The following is a 22,891-nucleotide window of genomic DNA, read 5'->3' as shown; positions in this document are numbered from 1 at the left end:
TCCTTGGCTCTTGCTGATCTATTTCATTCTTCATGGATCCTCCAAAAAGCATGACATCTGTAATGACTTGTTTCCTTTTCTGTAAAGTAAGGGGATTGAACCCGATGATTTCTGCATCCCTGTGATCCATTACACAGGTTTGAGGAAAAAGAGGTATTTGGGGGAAAATAGAGACAACAAAGAAGACTCCACAACCTCCCAACTTTTCTCCTAGTCCCCACACTTATAGCACATGACATTGCAAGGAGATATAGTGCTATGCAAATGTAGATTTATCTGTTTCAGATGGGAAGTCCCAGAAAACTCAAGGCTTGTCTCTGTGTCACTCCACTTGTTAAACCGTCTTCTTCTCCCTTCCCTGCTTCCCCCATCCATGCAAAGTGATTAGGAATGGTGTAAGGTTAGAGAGGCGGAGAATGAAAGCAATCCCATCATTGTATCTCTGCCTCAGAAACCCACAGTGGTTCCCCACTACCCACAGGAAACATCCATCCTCTTTAGCCTTATATTCAAGATCCACCATGATTTGGCTTCAGCTAACTTCTCCAACATCATGTCCTACTCCTCACATACATATTCTATCCCCTAGACAAACAGGAGTCATGGCCATCCCCCAAATATATCCTGTACTTGCCTCTCTTCTGAACATACTTACCAAATCCCTTTCCCTTGTCTGAAATGTCCTAATCCACTTTGGGAGCCATTTGTGCACATGGAAGTCTTCCATTCTTCAAGACCAAACTCTGCTCAAGTAATACCTTTTAAGGAGGTATTACTGAACTTCCTCTGCTCAGGTAAAAAGAACATCTTTGTCTTTTTAACTCTTGTGTCTTGTATCTGCCCCTCTCTTAGGGCACTTATCATATTACTTGTATTATAGGTAGATGTACACATGTCTTGTACTAGACTGTGAACTGAGGGAGGGTCCTGAACCCCCTTATGCTGAACTTATGATAGGTCCCACAATCTGGAATGCCCTCCCTTCTCTGCTTTGTCCATTCTATTTCCACCCATTCTCTGGGACCTGAATCAATGCCACCACTCCCAGGAAGACTTCCTTGATTCCCCTGGTTGGTAACAGCCACATTTTCCCTGAGCTCCATAATGCCTTTTTTTCGTGCCTCCGAGACACACCTGTTATGTACTTTGTTTATACCATCTGTCCAGTTATAGCCTACTTACAAGAATGTGAGTTTCATGACACCAGGGCTAATGTCTCATCAATACCTTGGCATTTTTTCATCACCCAATAGAGTGCTGGTCACATATGTAAGTCCTTAATAAATGCTTGTTGAATGAAACGCAATTTTTATTTTGTTACTATTGAATGAAAGGTAAAACGAATGACTTTTTTTTAAAACACAAAAGGCAAATGTCTAGAGCTTCAAGCCACATATTGGGACAGCTCATAGATATCTCCTGAATAATTCAGGTAGAACTTTCTGATATTGGGGTCTTTGTCCCTTCGCAACTCTTCAAATTCTAAAAGGGAATGGTGAAGAAGAGGCAGAAAATTGAACTTCAATACTTTCTCAGGATGAGGTGGAGAGAAACAAGATTTGATGATGATTGAGCATAAGGGGAAATGAATATAAAAACACTTGGAAAGGAAGGCTAGGGGAGAGGGATGCTCAAGACTTTATTGGGAGAAAATACAACAAAGGAGATGGTCTCTACTGCTAGGGAACCCTAGATTTGAGGATGAGACATGGCCCCTGTTATTAGGGATCCCATAGCTTTAGAGAGAACACTCAAGACCATGCCTATAGTCTGAGGATGTGAGACACAGTCTCAGTCCTTAGAAAGCCTCTAATCTGAGAGAGGTTCATGTCCCTGTCCTGTGGAAGCCTTTGTTACAAGAGGGAAACACAAGCGCTATCCTATAGAAACTGTTGGTCTGAAGGAAAGACATAGACCCATCTCTTAGGGACACTCTATTCATTACTTTCCTCTGGGAGTTTGCCCACAGGGTCCAAGATCTGAGGAGGAGACATAACCTGCCATGTGGGGAGGTTCTTGGTTTCACTTGATTCCTGTGTCTGGTCTGTCAGAGTATCTTACCCCCACCCCAAACTTGGACATTAAAATTCTGAGACTACAGCTTACTTTTTGTCAGTAGCTTCACATCTGACTTGTTCAAGTAAAAACAAAGATCAGAAAAATACTCCAGAAGCATTCTACCTAAAGCACAAGAAAGAAAATAGTCTAGATATGAGGGAGAAGGCAAGTCCAGGCTTCCACTTCTCCAGCTAGGAGCTAGAGCCAGGCACCCCTCTCTTGCAGCCTGACTAGATTTGGGGCCAGGGACCTCAGTCAAGGATTGTGCTCCCAGCCCAGTTACGGATATATGCATTAGCTCTAACCTTGAGAGAAAGCTGGATCTGGCTTCTTGGGGAGACCACATCTCTGCCCACTTCAGCTTTGGCACAATTGATGCTGGTATAGACCAAGGTTGGGATGTGGGAGATGCATGTATTCAGTGGGCCTCAGAATCCAGGAAGGACCAGAGACAGTGAGGGCTTTAGGGAGATCCTGAGGGGATAGGTGATAGACTTACAAACCAAGATGATCAAAGCTGTATGCAGCTTACCAATAAACTTCATGGCAGCCCGTTGGATGTTCTTCTGAGGGCTCTTGACATACATAAAAGCCTGCAGGAGGAACAAATGGTAGTCCCCAAAATTGCTCTCCACCTGAGAAGAAAAAAAAGATGAGAAGTTAAAGATCTCTCTCTAAAGAGAGAGATCAATGGCTTGTGGCATATGAGACTAGTAGCTCTTCTTTTCTGGTTTCCCCAAGCCTAGGGGAGGAGGCAACTCAACCCCATCTTTCATACACACATGTTCCCACTTGAAATTCCAACTGTGTGTAACTTTAGGCAAGTTTATTTGCCTCCATGGGACTCACTTTCTCCATTTGTCAAACTAAAGCTTTGAATTTTGTCAAAATTTATACAACCATATGGGTATTGAATTAAGCTCACTCTGGGACAAGGAAGTGAGGACACTTTTCATGAAAAAGAAAAGACTTTGAGGCAACATGATAAAGGGATATCAGAAGAAGAGGGATTGGATTTGTTCTTCTTGGTCCCATGGAGCATAAGTAGGTGCAATGGGGGAAATTACATGGAAGAAAATTTAGGTTTGATGTAAGAAAAAAGCATTCCAGTGATAAAGTGTTTGACCCCAAAGTAGGATGAGCTGCCTTAGGATGTAATGTGCATGCCCTTTCCTCCTCCCTCCCTATTAGTTAGGACTATGTAAAAGTAGACAGCTTTGAGATCCCTTTCAATTCTATGTGACACTTTTGACCAGATGACCTCCAAGGTCCCTTCTAGTTCTAGCAGTTTATAACTCTATAACTTTAAGCCCCAGTCAAATGGATGAACAGATAGAACAGGAGAGAGTTCTCAGTTCCTCAAAAGAGATAACCATTTCCCTCATCTTCAAGGCTATTTCCATACTGATGATGCATAGTTGAAAATCCTTCATTGCCTCTAAACCCAGTTGGCCTTGTCATCAAGAGGTGGAATATTTTCTATGGGATGAAAGTTTTTGTTGTGTTAGTCCTTCGTTTTTGAAGAAGACCATGACATTAGAGAAATGATGACATGACTTGCATTTGACTTTGTTTTGAGTGAGGGAGGGCTATGCAAGGTCACCAATTTCACTTTCTCCTCCTAAGCCATCTGGTCCAGTGACCAGATATTCTCCAGGATGACTGGAGATGGCCCAGGATGCAATGGGAGATCTTGGCCTTCTTAGTCTGGCCTTTTCAGGTACTCAGTTAGAAGGAGGTAACACCCATTCAGTGAATAGGCCTCTTTAAGAATTAGTCAGGGAATGGCCCTTGTAATGAACAAAAGAAAAAAATATCTAAATCAACTTGGGAGGGAACAGAAACTGTTACTACTGATAATCACTGTAAGGCAGTCATTAAGTGGAGCTTGGGCAGAGACCCCCTGTTGTTCAGTGTATGGGCTTCAGAGTGCACTGGGTTTAAAGTTTTGGGAACGAAAAAGAAGGAAGGAAGGAAGGAAGGAAGGGAGGGAGGGAGGGAGGAGGCATTTAGCCAGTAAACCCCAAAGAAAGGGAAGGAGGAGACAGAAGGGAGAGTATACTCTCCCTAGCTAGGTTCCCACTCAGGCAGCTCAGTCTGCTCACAGGTTGTGTTTGTCCTTTGTTTTCAAAGAAAATCATGACATCAGAGAAATGATGACAAAATGAAGGGACATATCAAAGGCTTTGCCCTAAATATGAAGCTAGGAATTCAACTATTAGCACTTAATTTCTTTGAAATGCATATACTCCTCTCTATACCCTTCTTTTAATACAAATCCCCATGAGCAGAGAGGGAGCCTATTAAGCTATGACAATGGCTTATGATAATATATGACATATATGTATATTATAACAATTATCCAAACCTGAATATTATTAGGTTTATCAGTAGCCTTCATCTAGAACAAAGAGAAGTGTGGTATAGAAGCAATTAGAAGACAGGCTTACCTTGGCCCAGCTACTTTTTAGCTGTGTGAGTAGGGACAAGACATATCCCCTTTCTGGGCCCCATTTTTTTACATGTGAAGTGGGGGAAATAATAAACTACATCATTCACAGAGGTGTGAAAAAGAAAGGTATTTTGTAAATTTAAAAACAGTATAAAAATATGAGTCACTATTATTATTGTCATCCAACTCCTTGAGAGTAGATAAGTTTTTCATTTTTTCTTTGAAACTGCAATGTCTAACAATATCAGACACACAGCAGGTGCCTAATAAATGCTTGTTAAATTAAATCATCAGTCTTTATTCTCCCACTGACAAGAGCTACGTGGCTTTTGGCAAAATGTTTCCTCTCTCTGTGCCTCAATTCCTCATTTGAATTGGGTTAATAATTCTTATCTCTCTCCTTCATAGAGCTGTTGGGAAAGAATGGGAAGTAACTTGTAAATTATCAAACCATTTAAAATATTAGAAATGTTTATTATTATCACTGATTGGTTGAAACTTTGGGCAGCTGGAGGTATATAATTTTGGGGCATAAGTCACTACCTAGTTTGGGGAACCCTGGGAAGCTGAAGACACTACATGCTCACTGTAGAAAAAGTGAGAAGGCACCAGGAAGGGGCCTGAAGGTGAGGTGATGAGGGAAATTAAATCATGTTTACCTCATATTCAAAACCTTCCTCAAATGGGCTCCAACTTACCTTGCCTTCACTTCTCCCATATGCACCAAATTGGTCTTTTCATCCTTCTCATCCATGAGACTCATCTAATCCTCCATGACTAAGTCTCATTGTCATGGTTGAGTCAGGAGTGGGTATGATAGACCCAGTCTATGACCATACCAGGGGGTAATAACCAAGCAGTAACAGGCCATACAGACTGACACCATAAGAAACCAATTTCTATCAATTCTTTAAAGCATATTTCCAACATCACTGGCTGTAGAAATCTTTCCTTGCCCTCCTCCCTTGTTGGTAAGAATCTTTCCCCCCTTAAGAACTAGAAACTACAGCAGAATAGAATGAAGTAATACAGTCCACAACTATTCCAACAAAGATCCAAGAAGGGTGCCAGAATGAGTAAGGAATCAGGAAGTATAAGGAAAAAAAAAACATCAAAATGGTTCATTTTCTTCTAGCCCAAGAAGATAAATTTAGCCCTCAGGCATGAGACCAGATCAGGAATTGTGAAGCAGGATTAGGTCTTTAGCTCTGTTCCTTTGATTCTAGAAAGAGATCTCAAATTCAGCCTCTGGGCTCTTGCCAGGATTAGGCCTATGGCTCTACCCTGAATCTTCAATGCCAACAAGCATAGCTGACAGGGGTTGGGGTCAGTAATTGTATGCTGGAAGTCACTGAGTGGCAAATTTGTAGTTAGGTTATAGACCCAAACTGGGGTCTAGAGTGTAGAAAGTTCAAAAGAAGAGCAAACCAACTATGTCCTAGATCAAATCCACAAGGCCCAATTAAAATGTGTGATTCCTTGGCCTGAGCTGCCCCTGTGATTCCTGAAGTATACAACTGACACGCAATATAGTAGCAAGACTCCATATAAAACAGACCCAGAACATATAAGCCATGACATTCCCTCTAGAAGTGCACACAGCCTGACCTTGCCTCAATGTTCAACCTGAAAAAATACAACTGGAAGAATGTATAAACAAAGACAAGACTCATATCACAAAGTTCTATTAAGATGCCAAGAGTTACCAAGACATAAACAAGGAAGAGAAAAACGCCAAAGCACCTGTGAGTAAAGCCTTAAAGAAAAGCAACTTGACCATGATGTCAATTAGAATTCACAGAAATATGAAGCAAGAGTTTGTTTTTTTGTAAAATTTATATTATAAGTGAAATGGCATAGTTAATGGAAAGGAATGGAAAAGAAAGGACACTTTGGAGGGTAGAACTGGAAGGAGTATTAAAAGATTAACACAAATACAAAACATTATCTACATAACAGACTCCATGAAAATTAGGATGGACAAGACAGAAGCTATTGACTCCATGAGGCAACAAGAAACGAAGTCAGAAGATGGAAAAAAACAGAAGAAAATGTAAAGTATCTCTTATTAAAAAACAAAATGACAACTAATCCAGAAGATGGATTAAGGAGAAATCATTTAAGAATCACTGTACTACCCAAAAGTCATTATATAATGTTTATAATATTTCAAGAAATCATGAAAGAAAATGTATAGACCTATTAAAACCTGAGGGCAAAAAAAAAAGAAAAAGAAATAAAACCTGAGGTCATTATGAAAATAGAATCTTCTATTCCCTTCCTGAAAGAAACTATAAAAGGAAAACTGTAAGGAATATTATAATCAAAATTCAGAGTTGCCAGATCAAACAAAAAGTGCTCAAAACAGAAGAAAGAATCCAAGAGTCACACACAAGATTCAACAGTTATCACCTTAAAGGAGTGAAGAGTTTGGAATAAGATATTTCAAGGGGGAAAGGGGAAAGGCTTACACCCAAGAATTGCTTATCCATCAAAACTAAATATAATCCTTAAAAGGGGAGGAGAGGGAAATGATGAATCTTCAATGAAGTAGAAAACTTCCAAGCTTCCAGGATGAAAATATCAGAACTGAGCAGAAATCTTGAAGTGCAAAACATAGGAGTCAAAAGAAACAGAAAAGAGTAAATACAAGTGAGCAATGAGAAGAGACTCTACGAGGGTGAAGGGTGATGATACAAATGTCCCCTTAGAACCCTAATATCATTATGGGTCATATAAAGTATTAAATATGACAGAAACCATTGTAGTGTTTTTGTTATAGTTTGATGATATTAAAAGAAGAAAGCAAAGAGAAGGGAGAGAGGGGTACACTGGGGAAGAAATGTCAGGGAATTTAGCATCTCAAGTAATTGGAAGACACAAGAAGTCTATACAAATAAGGAAAGAGGTGTGGGGATTAGGTGTCATTTGAACCTCTTCATCTGAGCTTGCCAAAGGAGGGTAGCAGACAAGCACACATAATTTGATGTAAAATACAGTCAATAGAGTAAAAGGAAGGAACTGGGAGAGGAAAGGGAGGAATAAGTTAGAGGGTGGATTAAGAAAAGGATTTGTCCTAAGCAAAATAAAATTTAAGATTGGAGGGGAAGTTGTGAAAAGCAGTTTAAAAGAAAATAAAGAAAGGTAAGAATTTGTGATTAGGGAAGAGGGGCAAGGGAACAGAAGCTGCCTTAATCAATCCTAGAGTATTTGTCTTGAGCACACTCTTCTCCCACCTCCCTGTTTTTTTCTTTAAAGACAGAATAAGGAACAAAGATGATAAAATATAAAGAAATATGATGTAAAGAAATGCATAGTTAATAATTATAACTCATATGTAAATAGGATGAGTTCATCCATAAAACAAAAAGAGGATAGCACAATGGAACAGAAAGCAAAATAGAGTGGCATGCTGTTTATAAGACATACCTTGAAACATAAAGATTCATATGGAGTTCAGATAATGAGCTGGAGTAAAATCTATTACACTTCACATTTATTTGCACAGTTCTAGTACATATGCCTTGCATTACTGTATACTCTAGTTATCTCTGTATTTTATTTTCTTCTCAGACAGTAAAACTCTATGGGGGCAAAGACATCTTAACTTTGTGCCACCATCGTTGTCCAACGTAGTACTCTGCTTATAAAAGTTATATAAAAAATATTTATTGAATTAAATAGATTAAGGGGGGAAAAGGACCTGTCACATAATTGTTACCACCATTTTTTGGTATAAAAACCCATTTTCACAATTTATAGTCACAGACTCTTAGACTTCTCAGTGGGAAATCACAATATCAAAGCACAGCTCAAGTGAAGCAAGTGACTCTTCCTCAACGTTTCCTTCTCCCCACCAAGGTAAATGATGTCTCCCATCTCCCAGCACTTCACCTTCCCTTTATGTACTTTTTTGGTTGCTGTTGAGCTGTTTCAGTTGTTTCCAACTCTTTCTGACCCCTGCCTTGGAGTTGTCTTGACAAAGATACTGGAGTGGTTTGCCATTTCCTTCTCCAGCTCATTTTCCAGATAAGGAAACTGAGGCAAACAGGGTTAATTGACTTGCCCAGGTCACACAACTAGTAAATGTCTGAGGTCAGATTTGAACTCATGAAGATGACCTTTCCTGATTCCAAAGTGCTCTATCCATTGTTTTACGTACTTGCCACATTTTAATTTTGATCATCCTTATCTACACATGTCATATTTCTGTACTAGACGATAAGCTTGTTGAAGTCAATGACTTTATCCTATTTATATTTGTACCTCCTCTAGCATCGAAGCATAGGGTATCTCTCACAGTAACTAAGTCTGGACTGGACCATATTCAGTGCTCTGTTCCAACAGCAATCCTTCATACATGTACAGAACTTTACAGTTTCCAGAGGACTTTCATATTCATTATCTCACCCTGACCCAAGACAATCCCGGGAGATCATGGATGATGCTACTAGCTATACAAAGTAGCTTCCTCAAAGTTATGCAGGTGGTCAATGATAGATTTGAGACTAGTAATTTTTATTACTAAAATTTAGTGATTTTTATTAATGACTTGAATAAATGCATAAATGGCTGTTTATCAGACTTACAAATGACATAAAATAAAGCAGGAGAGTTAACACAGATGCCAGAGAATCCAACAAGTTCTCACTAGATGAGAATGGTTGGCTAAATCAGAGAGGATTCTGGGAAGATGGATAAATAGGTGAGAACACTTTTTGCTTTCCAAATTTTCTCCATAAAAAAAAGGGGGAAAAAAAAGACAGAGCATCACCTCAGAGTGAATGTAGAGTAGCAGAAATAAATAGGAGTCAGGGTAAAGCAATTGTCCTCCTAAGACAACTTGAGAAGACTCCAGAGGTTTGACCTCAGTGAAGGGCAAACACCTTCAGACTGACTGCAGAATAAACAGACAATAAGCCCTGGGGCAGCTGGGGTTGGGGGGCAACCTCAGCCTCAAGACACTTTCACCTCAGGAACTGCTCAAGGGTTTGGATGGCTGAGTAGGAGAAGACTGAAGGACCTTCCACTGCCTGGGGAGGCCAAGCACAGCTTACCTGATACATCCCGGGAGGTGGTTGTGGGGAAGGAGCTAGCAGATGCCTGGTGAATGTGGTAGCAGAGGGGTGGGGAACCTGCTGGCTGTGGGTATTTGCAGGACAGCAGAGACCCTGGTTTCAGTTCCAGGGCAGAGAGGACAGCTGTAGTTTGCAGCCACCAGAAGGGCTGCAGGGAGCAAGAATATTTGCAGGACAATGTGGTTGGGGGCTCTAGCTTTGACCTTGGGGTGGAGAGGAATACCCAAGGCTGGGCTCCAGGATAGAGCCCAAGAAATAGCAGTAAGAAGAATTGGAGGCCTAGGGCATCATTTCCCCATCTTGAGACTAGAACTTGATTATATTAATAGCTGTTAAGAACAAAATAAAAATAAATATGAGTAAGTAAAGGAGAAAGAACTCAACCAAAGACAGTTAGTGTGGGGATAGAGAAGATCTGGGTTCATATTCAGAGAGAGATAGTGGAGTTAAAAATCCCACTCCTTTTCAGTGAGAAACATCAAATGGTCCCAAGCCCAAAAAGAGTTTTTGGAAGAACTTAAAAAGGACATTACAAACCAAAGAAGAGAGATCAAGGGAAAATTAGAAGAACAAAAGGAGCAATCCAAGAAAATCAAGAAAATTGTGAAAAGAAAGTCAACCAGCTAGAAATAGAGGCTCAAAAACTTAAGGAAGAAAGTAATTCCTTGAAAACTAGAATTAGGGAAGGAGAAATAAATGATGTTATAAGACAACAAGAAATAATAAAAACAAAATCACAAGAATGAAAAAATTGAAGAGAATGTGAAATATCTCATCAGAAAAACAAATATTCTCGAAAATGTATTGAGAGACAATATAAAAATAGTTGGACTCCCTGAAAGGTACAATAATAAAATAAAAAATATCTTGATACACTATTACAAGAAATTATCAAGGAATATTGCCCTGAAGTTCTAGAACAAGAAGGCAAAGCAGAAACAGAAAAAAAAAATCCACCAATCACCACCTGAAAGAGATCCCAGAAGGAAAACTTTCAGGAATGTCATAGTCAAGTTTCAAAGCTCTCAGGTTATGGAGAAAATATTTCGAGCAAGAAGAAAAAAACAATTTCAATATCATGGAACTACAACGAGGATTATACAAGATCTAGTGGCCACTACATTGAAGGAACATAGGTCTTAGAATACTGTATCTCAGAGAGCAAAAAAGCTGGGATTGCAATCAAGGGTAACTTACCCAGCAAAGTTAAATATAATCCTGAATTAGGAAAAAAGATACATTTAACAAACAGAATTCAGGTATTTATGACATAACAGCAGAAATTAATGGAAAGTTTGGCATACAAGATCCAGGAGAAATATAAGGTAAACATTAAAGACCAATTAAAAGGTTCCCAATAAAGTCAAATTGCTTACTTCTTATATGTGAAAATATTATCACTACTCTAATGACTATCATTATTTGGATAATTTGAAAGAAAGGCTTGGGCTGAACTATGTATGATGGGGTGAGCCTAAAAAAATAAAAATGTGTAGGGAGAGATAAAAAGGAGTAATTATTTCATACAAATGAAGCCTGAAGAGAAAAAGAGACATAGAAGAAGCGAGTGGGAGGGTGGGGTGAGCAGGTAGTACTGGAACCTTACTCTCATCAGGAGTGGGCTATATAGAGAACATACATATTTAGAAGGGTATAAAAGTCTACTAAATTCAGAAAGAAATAAGAGGGCTGGGGCTAGTGTTGGGAGAAAGGATATAAGGGAGGGACTCTTAGAGGGTTGGATAGGCTAAGGAATAAGAAGGCAAAGTAGCTGGTAGAAATAAATTAGAGGAGTAAGGAGGAATAGGGCAAATAGGGTGAGAAAGAGGGTGAGGAAAAATAGGAAGGAGGAAAATAGATAAGAAGTAATCATAGCATAGAATATGAATGGGATTAATTTCCCCATAAAATGGAAATAAATAACAGATAACAAATTTGAATTCAATAATATTTTGCTTTCAGGAAACTTAATAAAAATGAGAGATACACACAAAGATAAAACAGAGGTTTGGAGTAGAGTTTATTATGCAAAAAAGCAAAGATAATTATCATGATCTCAGACAAAGTTAAAGTTAAAATAGATTTAATTAAAAAAGAAAGGGAAATTATATTGTCACCAATATTTTTCAATTTTGTTTTAGACCATTATAAATAACTAGACAGTATAAAATACTTGAGTATACCTGCCAAAAGAGCCAAAAGAAGTACATGCACATAAACATAAAATACTTTTTAAACAAATAAAGTCAGATTTAAATAATCAGAATAATACTTATTGTTCATGGATAGGTAAAGCCAATATAATAAAAATGACAATTTTACCTAACTAATCTATGTATTCAATATCATCCCAATTAAATTGCTAAAAAAAATCATCTTACTGAGTTAGAAAAACAATAACAAAGTTCAGGAATTTTTAAAAAATAAGAAAAATATGTAAAAGAAGGAGATTCAGCAGTATCATCAGACTTTTAAACTATATTATAAGGTAAGAGCATTGTTGAAGTGTAAAATGGATAATTTTGATTATTTTAGATTAACATTTTCTTGTATAAATAAAACCAACATAGCCAAGAATAGAAGGAATGCATAAAATTGGAAAACAATCTCACAGACAGGTTGTGATTGCTATGGAATACTGCTGGGGTGAAGAAAATGATGAGATGGTTGATTTAGAAAAACAAGGAAAGAGTTGGACCAATGAAGGAAAATGCTATCCACCTCCAGAGAAAGAGATGACAAGTGGAAATAGGCATGGTACAGTCTTACATATATGTATAGGAGTGTATATGTGAATGTTTATATATATATGTATATATATACATATATATGCATTTAATTGTAGCCTTCTTTAGGGCAGGGTATGAGGGAAGAGAGGGAAAAATAAGGTAAAAAGTACACAGCAGTGAATAAAAGAAAACCTAGAAGGAAGCAAAGAATAGCTGGGTAGCTTTGAAAACAATGTATAGTATTTATTATACAGGTTTTCCTTAGATGGACATTTATTGTTTCGTATTGAATCCTCTCTTACAGTCTGCTGTGTACATGGAAATGTTCTCTTTCTTTTCTCAAGTTTCAAATGAATAAAGACATTTACCAAAAAAAAAAAAATGATAGGCTAAATCAAATACAATGAAATTTAATGGAGAAGAATGGAAAATGTTACATTTGACTTCAAAGCTTACTCACATAAGAAAAAGATGAAGAAAGTTTGCTGAGATGACTACATGAGACAAAGATCTGGAGGGTCTTAATGGACCGTAAGCTCAAAATAAGCCAACAGCAGCCAAAGGCTGCTTTAGGAGAGATGTAGCGTCTAAAGGGAAACAAGATAGTCCTATTAAACTCTGTCCTATACTGTTTCCTCCACATGCAGAAGAATATCAGATGTTTCATGGTGAAAATCATGTCTCTAAATCCATGGCCCTGGCCTGCTGCTCCTAGCTACCCCCAGCCTCAACCACACAGATACTCAAATTCCAGAAGGAAAGTTTACTCCTCTCACCATGTAGAGAAAGATGTCATTCTCAGCTCCCAGACCCTCACGCCAGGCTAGAGTGGTGAACAGTTCCTTCCGAAAGCCCCAGTTGAATAATATGGCTAGACGCATGAACGTAGACTTAGTCTTCTACCAGGAAAAAGCAAAGAAATATCACATCAGAGTTTGGGTTTTCAGACCTTACCATCATCTTCCCCCCAGCCCCAGCTTCCCAACTGTCTTGGAGACTCTGGGGCCACTTTCCATGCTCCCTATCCCCTTCCTGAGCACACTTGAAAAACTAACAATGAAAAAGTTTATATGACAGGAAGTACTACCCGAAGACACCAAGTGACTGTTGGGAGCCTGGTTTATTTGGTCTCCCTTCAGGCCCAGGAGGGGACTCTAATAGGTGACTGGGAGAGCAGGAAGGAAGAACACAGTAAGGGGAGGAAGCTGGCTCCCTCAAGTGAAAAAGTCTCTGTCATCAGCTCCCTAGCTCTGGTTTACACAACCCCTCCCCTTTTCATGATCTCCCATTACTCTATCTAGAATGACTTCCCATTGCTCAACCAAAAGCTTACCCAATATCCGTTAGGAATTCTTCCCTTACTATTCTGACCCACCATAATGACTCTTGTGTATAGACTCCTTGAGTAGATGAGAAACATTTTGAATTTTGGTATATATGATGTTGTAAAATGAGCTGGTGAAGGAAATAGCAAACTATTCCAGTATCTTTGCCAAGAAAACCCCAGATGGGGTCACAAAGCATCAGACACAACTAAAATGGTTGAACAACAACTAAATATATGATGGACCTTTCTCAGCTGTCTGTGGGTGAATCTCCTCTTCCCATGTAAGCTTTGAATTATCTCAGTGACAGAGACTTTGTTTCCCCCTCTTTTTATCTCCCCCACAGAGCAGCTGAGCCCATAAGTTGGCTCATAAGAGGTTCTCAGATAGTCCCAGGTGAATGATCCATTCTTACCACAACAACCTCTGGGCATGGGTCAGCCAGATGAAAGAGGAGAGGAACCAGGCACTGAAAAGCATGTATCTTCAGTTGTTGCTCATACTTCCTCCCACCACTATAGATCACGTCTCCGTAGAGGAAGATGGCTTCTCCTCGAACATTTTCTCTCTCCTGAGGAGGACAAACCCACTAAAGTTGGACATTAGGTTTGAGAGAACAGACAAAATGATGCCATCTATGAACTTTCAGCTTAATTTTGGATTGACAGGTAGGATTTTTCTCTTTCTGGGTGTTGAGAAAACAAAAACTGATTTACAATAATGGTTAAGCAATGCTTCACAGGGGAAAAGATATGAGGGCTTTAGAAGACTGAAAGTTATAAGAGTCAACAGTGGTACATGGCAGCTGAAAAAAATGTCTTCTTAGACAGAAATGGAAGTAATAGTCCAACTGTTGGCCCTGTTCAGAGCATAACTCGAGAATTATGGACAGTTCTGGACACCAAATTTTAGGAATGATGTTGATAAAGTGAAGCATGACTGGAAGAGGGTGACCAATAGAGAGAGGGGACCGGAAACCAAACCATAGAAGATGTTTAGCCTGGAGAAAGAAGACATCTTGAGATCATGATGGCTGTCTTCAAATTATTAGAAATGTAGAAAAGGAAGTAATTTGTTTCACTTGGCTCCAGAGAAAAGTACTAGGACAAATGGGTATACAGCTATGTTCTGATTAGTGCGAATAATAAATTCTGTAAAGTGGTCACATATATTCAAATTTGTGCAGTTCACAGTTATAATTATGTAAATTATGGTAATTTGTTCTAGCTCAATGGAAATGGTGAAAGGTAGACTTCAGCTCCATTTAACAATCTCTCCCTCTGAAAACATCTCATAACTCTTTCCTTGGATATCTTCTTTACATATTTCTTACTCTCCTTTTAGGAATGTCTATTTCTGTATGACTTTCCTTTCTCATAGATTGCAAGATTCTTGAGAACAGTGTTTATGGGATCCTATCTAACCTCATACAAGGCCCTATAAATAGTAGGAGGTTTATAGATACTCTTCTTTTCAAAGGTGCTTCTATTTCAACTCCTCTGCACAGTAGTTTTGTTTGAATAAAGAACAATGCAGATGGTCTCATCCTCGTTGATTTGTTTGAGGTCTGAGTTAGCATATGAGTTTTGCATTCAGAGTGTAGCTGTGTCTCTGTGAGAAGATAAGAAAAGAATGGACCATGAGGTTCCCAGGATCCATTTTGCCATTGGGGGAAGCTAGGGATTTGAATGATGGTCATTATGGGAAAAGCAAATGGTGACCTGGAAAACACTGTGTAATATAAGAACACACATTGCCCATTAACTTTGAGATCAAAATTAGTTGGGGATGGGGGATCCACTTACTGATAAAGCCTTGGGTGTGCCCATAAACTAGATACTGGCACAATGGGATGGATTTGGACCTATCTGAAAAATTGGACTCAAAGAACAGTCAACATCTATTTGGAAAGTAGAGTGTTCCAGGAATCTTTGCATAGCTCTATGATGTTTAATAATTTTATCAGTGACTTTGACAAATGAATGGATGACATTCTTAGCAAAGTTTTAATCGACAGTAAGGAACTATTAACATAATAGAAAATATAGACAACATAGAAAATATAGATCTTTACAAACTAGAACACTGGAATGAATCAAATAAGATGAACTTTGATAGGAATATATATATTCCTATTCCTTCAGAAATATAAGATGGGGAAGACATATTTAGAAAATGTTTTGTTTGAAAAAGATCTGGAGGTTTTAATGACTGCAAGATCAACATGAGCTAGATATATGAGATGGCAGTAAAATAACTCACAAAATCTTGAGTTAAAAAAAGCATAGCTTCCAAGAATGAGGAGGTAATAGGCCCGTTGGGTTTGCTCTGTCATGACCATAACACATCTGGACTAGGCATTCATTTTATAATTCATTCAATTAAGATTTGTCATTTTTCAGCCATTTTCGACATGCCTGACTCTTCGTGACCCTATTTGGGGCTTTCTTGGTGGAGACACTGAAGTGGTTTGTCATTTCTTTCTCCAGCTCATTTTACAGGCAAACAGGGTAAAGTGATTTGCCCAGAGTCACAGAGCTAGTAAGTGACTTAAGCCAGATTTGAATTCTGGTCTCTGACTCCAAGTCCAGCACTCTATCCATTGCACCACCTATCTGCCTTCCATAAATTTAGCCTCCTAGTTGATCTCACTACCTCAGCTTTCTACCCTTTCCAATCCATCCTCCCCATTGTTGCCAAAGTGGGCTTCCTGAAGCAACTGTCTTGCCATGTTTTACTCCCTTACTCAATAAACTCCAAGAGTTTCCAGTTGCCTCTAGGATCAAATATAAACTCTTTAGGATTTATGATCCTTCACAAGTTGGGCTCTAACCTATCTTTCTAAGCTTGTTACTTATATATGACTCCCCCTTCACATTCTATGGTCTAGTCAGATTAGCCTTCTGCAGTTCCTCACACATGACACCCCATCTCTAAACTCTGGGTCTTTGTACTTACTGTCCCTCCATGCTTGGAATGTGCCCCAAGGTCACCTGAACTTCTCAGAATCTTTTATTTCCTTCAAAACTCTCCTCAAACAACAACCTCTGCACCAAAGCTTCTTAGCCCGGCACTTATGAACTTGTTAATTTTTTTTAAAAAATATTTCAATAACTATATTTCAATGTAATTAATTTCCTTTGTAATCTTACGCATTTTTACTTAATGCATTTAAAAACATTATTCTGGGAAGCTGCCTACAGATTTCACCACACTGCCAAACGGTGTAATTTATGACATAAAAAGGTGAAGAATCCCTTATCTAAATGAAACTATTAGTGCTCCCCCTAATTTACTTTGCTGTTTCTTTCATATATAATTGGTAAATATTTGTGTGTGTGTGTTATACATGTGTATAAATGTCTGTATGTATACTGTCTTTGCTAATAGAAACCACTGAGCATGGTTGAGCAATCTTATTGGCCAGTTCTTTCAGTACTCTAGATTGTAGGCCACCAGGCTATCTAACTTGAACTCATCAAGGTCAGCAGGAGATTTCTTACGATTTCCTCACTTACCTTATATATCTACTCCCTACTGGCTTTTTTGTTTTCTTTCATTTTTTTTCCTTCCCACTACAAAAACCTTGACAGAGGACATAGTAGTGATATCAATTAAATCACCTCCATTATCAGTTATCGTCATTCCAGGCCCTTCAAATAGCAAACTTACACCTGCTTTCTTTCTCTTGACCCTTAATATAACTAAAAATATCCCCCCCCCCTTTTTTTGGTCCTTTTTTCCTCAACAGACTCAGCTCCTTCTGAGTTTGTGTGCTGGTAGTATTCTTGTAGGGCCTTGTCATACTTAGTTACCTTCTTGTTCAAGTCACCTATCCTTGCTTTCTTGCATGACTTTTCAAAATCTGAATTGGTGAGTGAGTTTCTACACTTAACATAGCTTCCTTTAGACAACTCCTTTTTCTCCTAGTGGGATTTGCCTTACTTTCAGTTTTTGGTATTTCATTACTGAAAGCTTCCCATTCCTCTTGGTGTAACTTCCTTTGTAGAAGTTTAGTCATGAGATCCTATCTATCCTTTCTCTGAATTTACTCTCTCAAAATCTGGGGTGTATGTCCCTTTATTATAGCCTTTATCAAACTATTCACTTCTAAAATAGGTCTTTTCCTTCTGAAGAAAACACCATCTGTGCCCTGAAATTTATCACTTTCTTGGGTATGATTTTGAAACATTTAACAATGTCTTCTCGATTCCTCTGAGTTCATTTGTACTCAAATTAATGACCATAAGTGTGCAGCATTCATACATCTTAGCAAGTCTTTAGAGATTCTCCTTCACATCTGGGATTACACGGGAGGTTAGCTGACTTCTCTAATGTTGCTGTCATTTCAGAGATTGGTTGTCTCTGACAAGAGTCATCAACCTCTACTGATCCTCCTTCTTCCTCTCATCAACTTTTCCAAGTACACCTGAGGCTGTACACCTCATTCCTTTGAAGACAAATAGTTTGTTTCTTCTGCAGAGGGTGCAGCTCCATCCTCCCAGAGACATTCCTCATATTGATTACTTATCTCCAAGCATTTCAGGGTCTTTCTTCTTCTTTCTCTTCTGTCACCTTCCTTCACTTTCCCACTTCTTGACAGCAATCATCATTTCCTTTTGCCTCTTCAGATTAATTTTATCCCTTTTTTAAAAAAAAGAATTCAAGGGGGGTGGAGCCAAGATGGCAGAGTAACAGCATGTACTTTCTAGAGCACTGCCCCCAATCCCAGCCAAATACCTGTAAAAGATGGCTTGAAACAAATTCTGGAGCTGCAGAACTCACAGAATACAGAGTGAAGCAAATCTCCAGCCCAAGACAGCCTGGAAGGTTGTGGTTAGTGTCTATCATGCCATGCTGGGAGCAGAGTGCAGTCCAGCATGGGTTGCACTGGCACAGACAGGACCTGAGCAGGCCTTAAGGAGACTGAATCTTTCACACCTGTGGCAGTTTCCAGACTTCAGAACCTCAAAACTCTGAGGACAAATTGGAAGGTCAGTAGAAAAAAGCCTGTGGTACCATTGTGAGAGAGTGGAGTGGTTTGGCCCCAGTCCCAGGGTAGCTGAGAGGGAAGGGGAAGGAGGAATCTAAGGCAGCCACAGCAGCAGCAGAGGCAGAGGCAGTGGGCTGTTTCTGGAGCTCTAGGCCCACAGATGGCTCACAGATCATGTGGGAATAGAGTTGCTGGCAGTACACCCTCCACCCTCACTGGAAGCAGAGATCTACCTAGACAAAGGGCTCAAAAGTCAAGTAAATGGCTGGGGAAATGAACAAAAACCAGAAAAAGAATCAGACTACAGAATCTTACTTTGGTCACAAGGAAGACCAAAACATGCAAATAGAAGACAGCAAAGTCAAAATTCCTCCATCCAAAGCCTCCAAGAAAAATATGAATTGGTCTCAGACCATGGAAGAGCTCAAAAAGGATTTCTAAAATCAAGTAAAAGAAGCAGAAAAAAAATTGGGAAGACAAATGAGAGTGATGCAAGAAAATCATGAAAAATGAGTCAACAGCTTGCTAAAGGGGACCCCCAAAAATGCTGAGGAAAATAACACTGTAAAAAATAGGCTAACCCAAATGACAAAAGAGATCCAAAAAGCCAATGAAGAAAAGAATACCCTAAAAAACAGAATTGGCCAGATGGAAAAGGAGATCCAAAAGCACACTGAAGAAAATAATTCTTTAAAGATTAGAATGGAGCTAATGACTTTATGAAAAATTAAAAAATTATAAAAAAATTCAAAAGTGAAGATTTTTTGGTTCTTCTTTTTAAGTGACACTTCATTCTCATTGATAAGTTCCTTTAATAGAAAGACTGAAATTCAAGAATATCTGAAAGGAATGGTTTTGTTCCTTTGTCTTGTGTCATTAAAGTCCTTTTAGTGTTAGCATCTCTTCTAGGAGGAAGAGTAACTCATTCTTTCTGCATACATAACAGGCACAGAAATGAAACCATTGCCTATTCTATACAGATCACTTCAAGATTCACCAGGCTCTGAACGAGATCTGGAAGTGAGCTTTGCAATTCTTTGTTGCTCTTGCTAGGGGCTATTCTGAAGAACTGTTGAGGCAAATCGCTTGTGCCTATCTTGAACTCAGCTTTCTCACCTCCTGAGTACCTCCATAATCATACTCATCTTTCCTTCTTTCCTTTCCACAGTCATACCCATCTTTCCCTTTCTCCTCTGCTTTTATTCTGTATCTTTCTTGTTCTGCTTCTTGGGATCTTTTATAAATCTTTCTCTTTTAGTTTAAATCTTTCTCCTCCTTTTGAAGGAATTCTTCTACTTCTTGAGAAATATGGCAAATGTATTATGAACTGATGTATAGAGAAATAAGGAGAAACCAAAGGATAACATACATAATGATTACCACTACCTAAGTTAAAAGATAACTAAAAGGAAGTAAATATTGAGTAATAATATATGTTAAGTGCTTTATACACTGTAAAACACTATATAAACTTCATAAATGTTAATAAATGCATATACTATGTATAATATACAAATATAAATTATAAATTAAATAAGTGAACAAAGACTATTGTTATCTATTAGTAATAATGTTAGTAATAGGAAAACCAATGAAGTCCTCAGGAAACAGATACTGGAAGCATATTTTCTTCCTCATGGAAGAAAGTCAGAGGACTAGATGATGACAAGGCTTTATGCAGAATCACTCTATCAAAAGTATCTGGCTTTTTTTTCTGTTTTTTTTTTTCCTATAAGGGAAAATTCATGGGAAAAGTAGAGTGTGTTGTGTTTTTTTTTCCTTCAGGTAGGACTGTGATGTAAAGACATAGGACATCAATAAAATATTCTGATTTGTCTTGAAGAAAAAAGTACTTCAAAGTAACACCCTGTGGCCAAGGTGAAGTATTCTAGACCAGCCCTAAATGAGTGTCCCAGGAAGCTCATGTGATATAGCAAGACCCCAGGTTAAGAGCTGAATACTTCCCATTAGTCCTATCCCTGGGTGCCTAGCCCAGACACCTACATCATCAAAGAGATCATATAGCTGTTCTGCCATCTTGAGGCTGTTGGAACCAGCACCCTGTAAAGTCAGACGATGCAGGATTTCACCAATGATGCTCATAAGTACTAAAATGTTTTCCTCTTCCTTAAGCAACAATCTTTCCATCATGTTTGACAGTTGCTTCCGGAGCAGATCTCCCTGCAAGGGATAAGGATGAAAAGGAGAAACACCTTAGGGTACTCCTAAGAATTTGCCAGGATCTGTATATTCTACAAAGCGAAAACTGTCTTCTGGACCTCTCCCACCCAAAACGCCAACTTGCTCAGAATTTTTTCCCTGATCTGTCAGGCCTTTAACAAAAGAGTAATGGGATAGAATTTTGCCTGTGTGCCCTCAGTGTCTCCCCTTGTCAGACAGAGAAAGGTTTTAGAAACCTTGTCTTATGAAAGCCAATTGAAGGAACTGTGGATGTCTAAGCTGGAGGACAGAAGAAATGGAGACAATGTAAGTGTGGCATGTGTACCGCACTGAAAGAGAAATATTGACAAAATAGAGTTTACGCAAAAGGTGACTTGGATGGGGAGGGGTCTACAACTCAAATTACATAAAGATCAGTTGAAGGAGCTAGGAATACTTAGACTGGAGAATATCTTTTGGTGAAATTCACTTGGCTTGCTATGTATTGGCTATATTGGTTCAGTAGAGCAAAATGCCACCTAAAAGGCACCTTCCATACATATATCAAAATTTTTCAAGATTTCTTGAAATATATACCAACAGAGACAGCCTTATTCAATGATCCTTTGGTGATTAATACCAGACAAGGGATATGATAATGACTTTTATCAACTATTTCCACTTTAATGGAAGTGATCTATTTTAAGTTGAAGAGTAATTCTCTGTAAATGGTGAAGTCCTCCAGATGCTCCTCTTTGCAGATGACAAGATTTAATTTTCATAAAACCCTGAAATACTACATAGCCTTCTAGAGAAGAGCCATGATCACTCAAAAGATTTTGGTTTAAACATTCATATACGAAAAACTAAGTGGATGAATAGTCTCTATTGTCCAGATTATGACAAATAGTAATAGGAACAATGTATAGAGCAGCTATCAGTAATGACTTCTTAGATAGATACTGACAGTGAATAATTTGTTTCAGTATTAAAAGAGAGAGTGAGCTAAATCACTTTCAAGAAATTCCAAAGCTCCTTTAATGCCCCTTAAACACAGGTCCATCTTTTTACTAGTAATATTCTGTCAGCATTGTTGTATAGCTTTGAGTCACTAACTATAATAGTTTCTGAAGATTTAAAAATGAATACCACTCATAGGACAATGCAGAGGCATATGTAGGTTTGATTAGTCTATAGCATATAACAAATAAGAAAGTACAAAGAAAAAAACTAGAGTAAGGGATATCATCTAAGAAAGTGAGGGGGAAAAATGGGATGGGCATGTGGCAAGAGAAGGAAATAGACAATAAGCGACTCATGTATTCTGCTGCCATCAATATTATGTAAAAAAAATGCAAGGGAGGCCTCTGGCACGTTGGATGAACCAACTGTGCAAAAGTTCTTGGGAGTTATGCACAAGAGTAACATAGGATTGAGTGGGAAGAAAAGGGTTGCAATCTGGATTGCTGAAGGGAACATATGAATTGGTGAGATTTTAAAAATCCATTTAGAATGTGAATATCTAAGTTGTTGTTCAGGTATGTACTGAACTAGATGACTTCTGAGGCACTTACTGAGATCTGTGGTTCTATGTTTGGAGGAGGTTGGGGGGCAGTGGTGGAAAAAATAGGATAAAAGAGAAGAGGGACTTTTGATGATGCTAAATAAGAGAGTAGCATGTGTCCAGGGAGAATATGAAAGGACAGTGAAGTGACTTTTTTTACAAGGTGTCTGGGAAAGGGAGGAGGGCAGGAAGAAACAGTCATGGCCTTAAACCTTGAATCCTGAACTGGTGGGGATATCCTTTTGGGGGACATTTTCCATCAATAGTATTGACAGTATTTCCCTTCTTACCTTCTCAGGTTGAAGTAGAAGGCTGCCCAACCCTTGCAAACTCATAGTCTGTACCACCTGATTGGAATGACTCAAGGATGAAGTTAGGAAGTTCCCAATAGACCGCCGAGACTTATATCGTGGGACCTCTGTGCTGTTGAGAAGCTGAACAGGGCTCTTATAGTGAGCTTTTCACATTATGCAAAGCTGGCCCTAAACTCTGGCCATCAATAACCATGTCAGGGATACAGGAATGCACATAT

At 38.7% G+C, this 22,891-nt stretch overlaps 1 protein-coding gene across 5 annotated transcripts in view; it reads right to left on the bottom strand.

The window, feature by feature from the left end:
* Positions 1–1,288: 1,288 nt before the first annotated feature.
* The window catches only part of LOC140500386 (maestro heat-like repeat family member 5), a 114,888-nt gene continuing 93,285 nt past the window's right edge, over positions 1,289–22,891 (bottom strand). For 2 of the 5 annotated variants that reach the window (XM_072602904.1, XM_072602906.1), the window contains exons 21-27: positions 22,650–22,793; positions 20,640–20,816; positions 14,058–14,213; positions 13,094–13,216; positions 2,591–2,693; positions 2,107–2,181; positions 1,289–1,482 (exon numbers count right to left, since the gene is read on the bottom strand). In XM_072602904.1, the coding sequence (XP_072459005.1) occupies positions 1,385–1,482; positions 2,107–2,181; positions 2,591–2,693; positions 13,094–13,216; positions 14,058–14,213; positions 20,640–20,816; positions 22,650–22,793 (876 nt within the window). In that variant the 3' untranslated portion in view covers positions 1,289–1,384. The remainder of the gene's footprint in view (positions 1,483–2,106; positions 2,182–2,590; positions 2,694–13,093; positions 13,217–14,057; positions 14,214–20,639; positions 20,817–22,649; positions 22,794–22,891) is intronic. The other 3 variants (XM_072602907.1, XM_072602905.1, XM_072602908.1) reach the window with 3 other exon arrangements.

Source organism: Notamacropus eugenii, chromosome 4 (genome assembly GCF_028372415.1).
Source record: "Notamacropus eugenii isolate mMacEug1 chromosome 4, mMacEug1.pri_v2, whole genome shotgun sequence".
NCBI classification, from domain to species: domain Eukaryota; kingdom Metazoa; phylum Chordata; class Mammalia; order Diprotodontia; family Macropodidae; genus Notamacropus; species Notamacropus eugenii.
The sequence above is the reverse complement of the archived record's forward strand: the minus strand, read 5'-3'. Positions and strand labels throughout refer to the sequence as shown.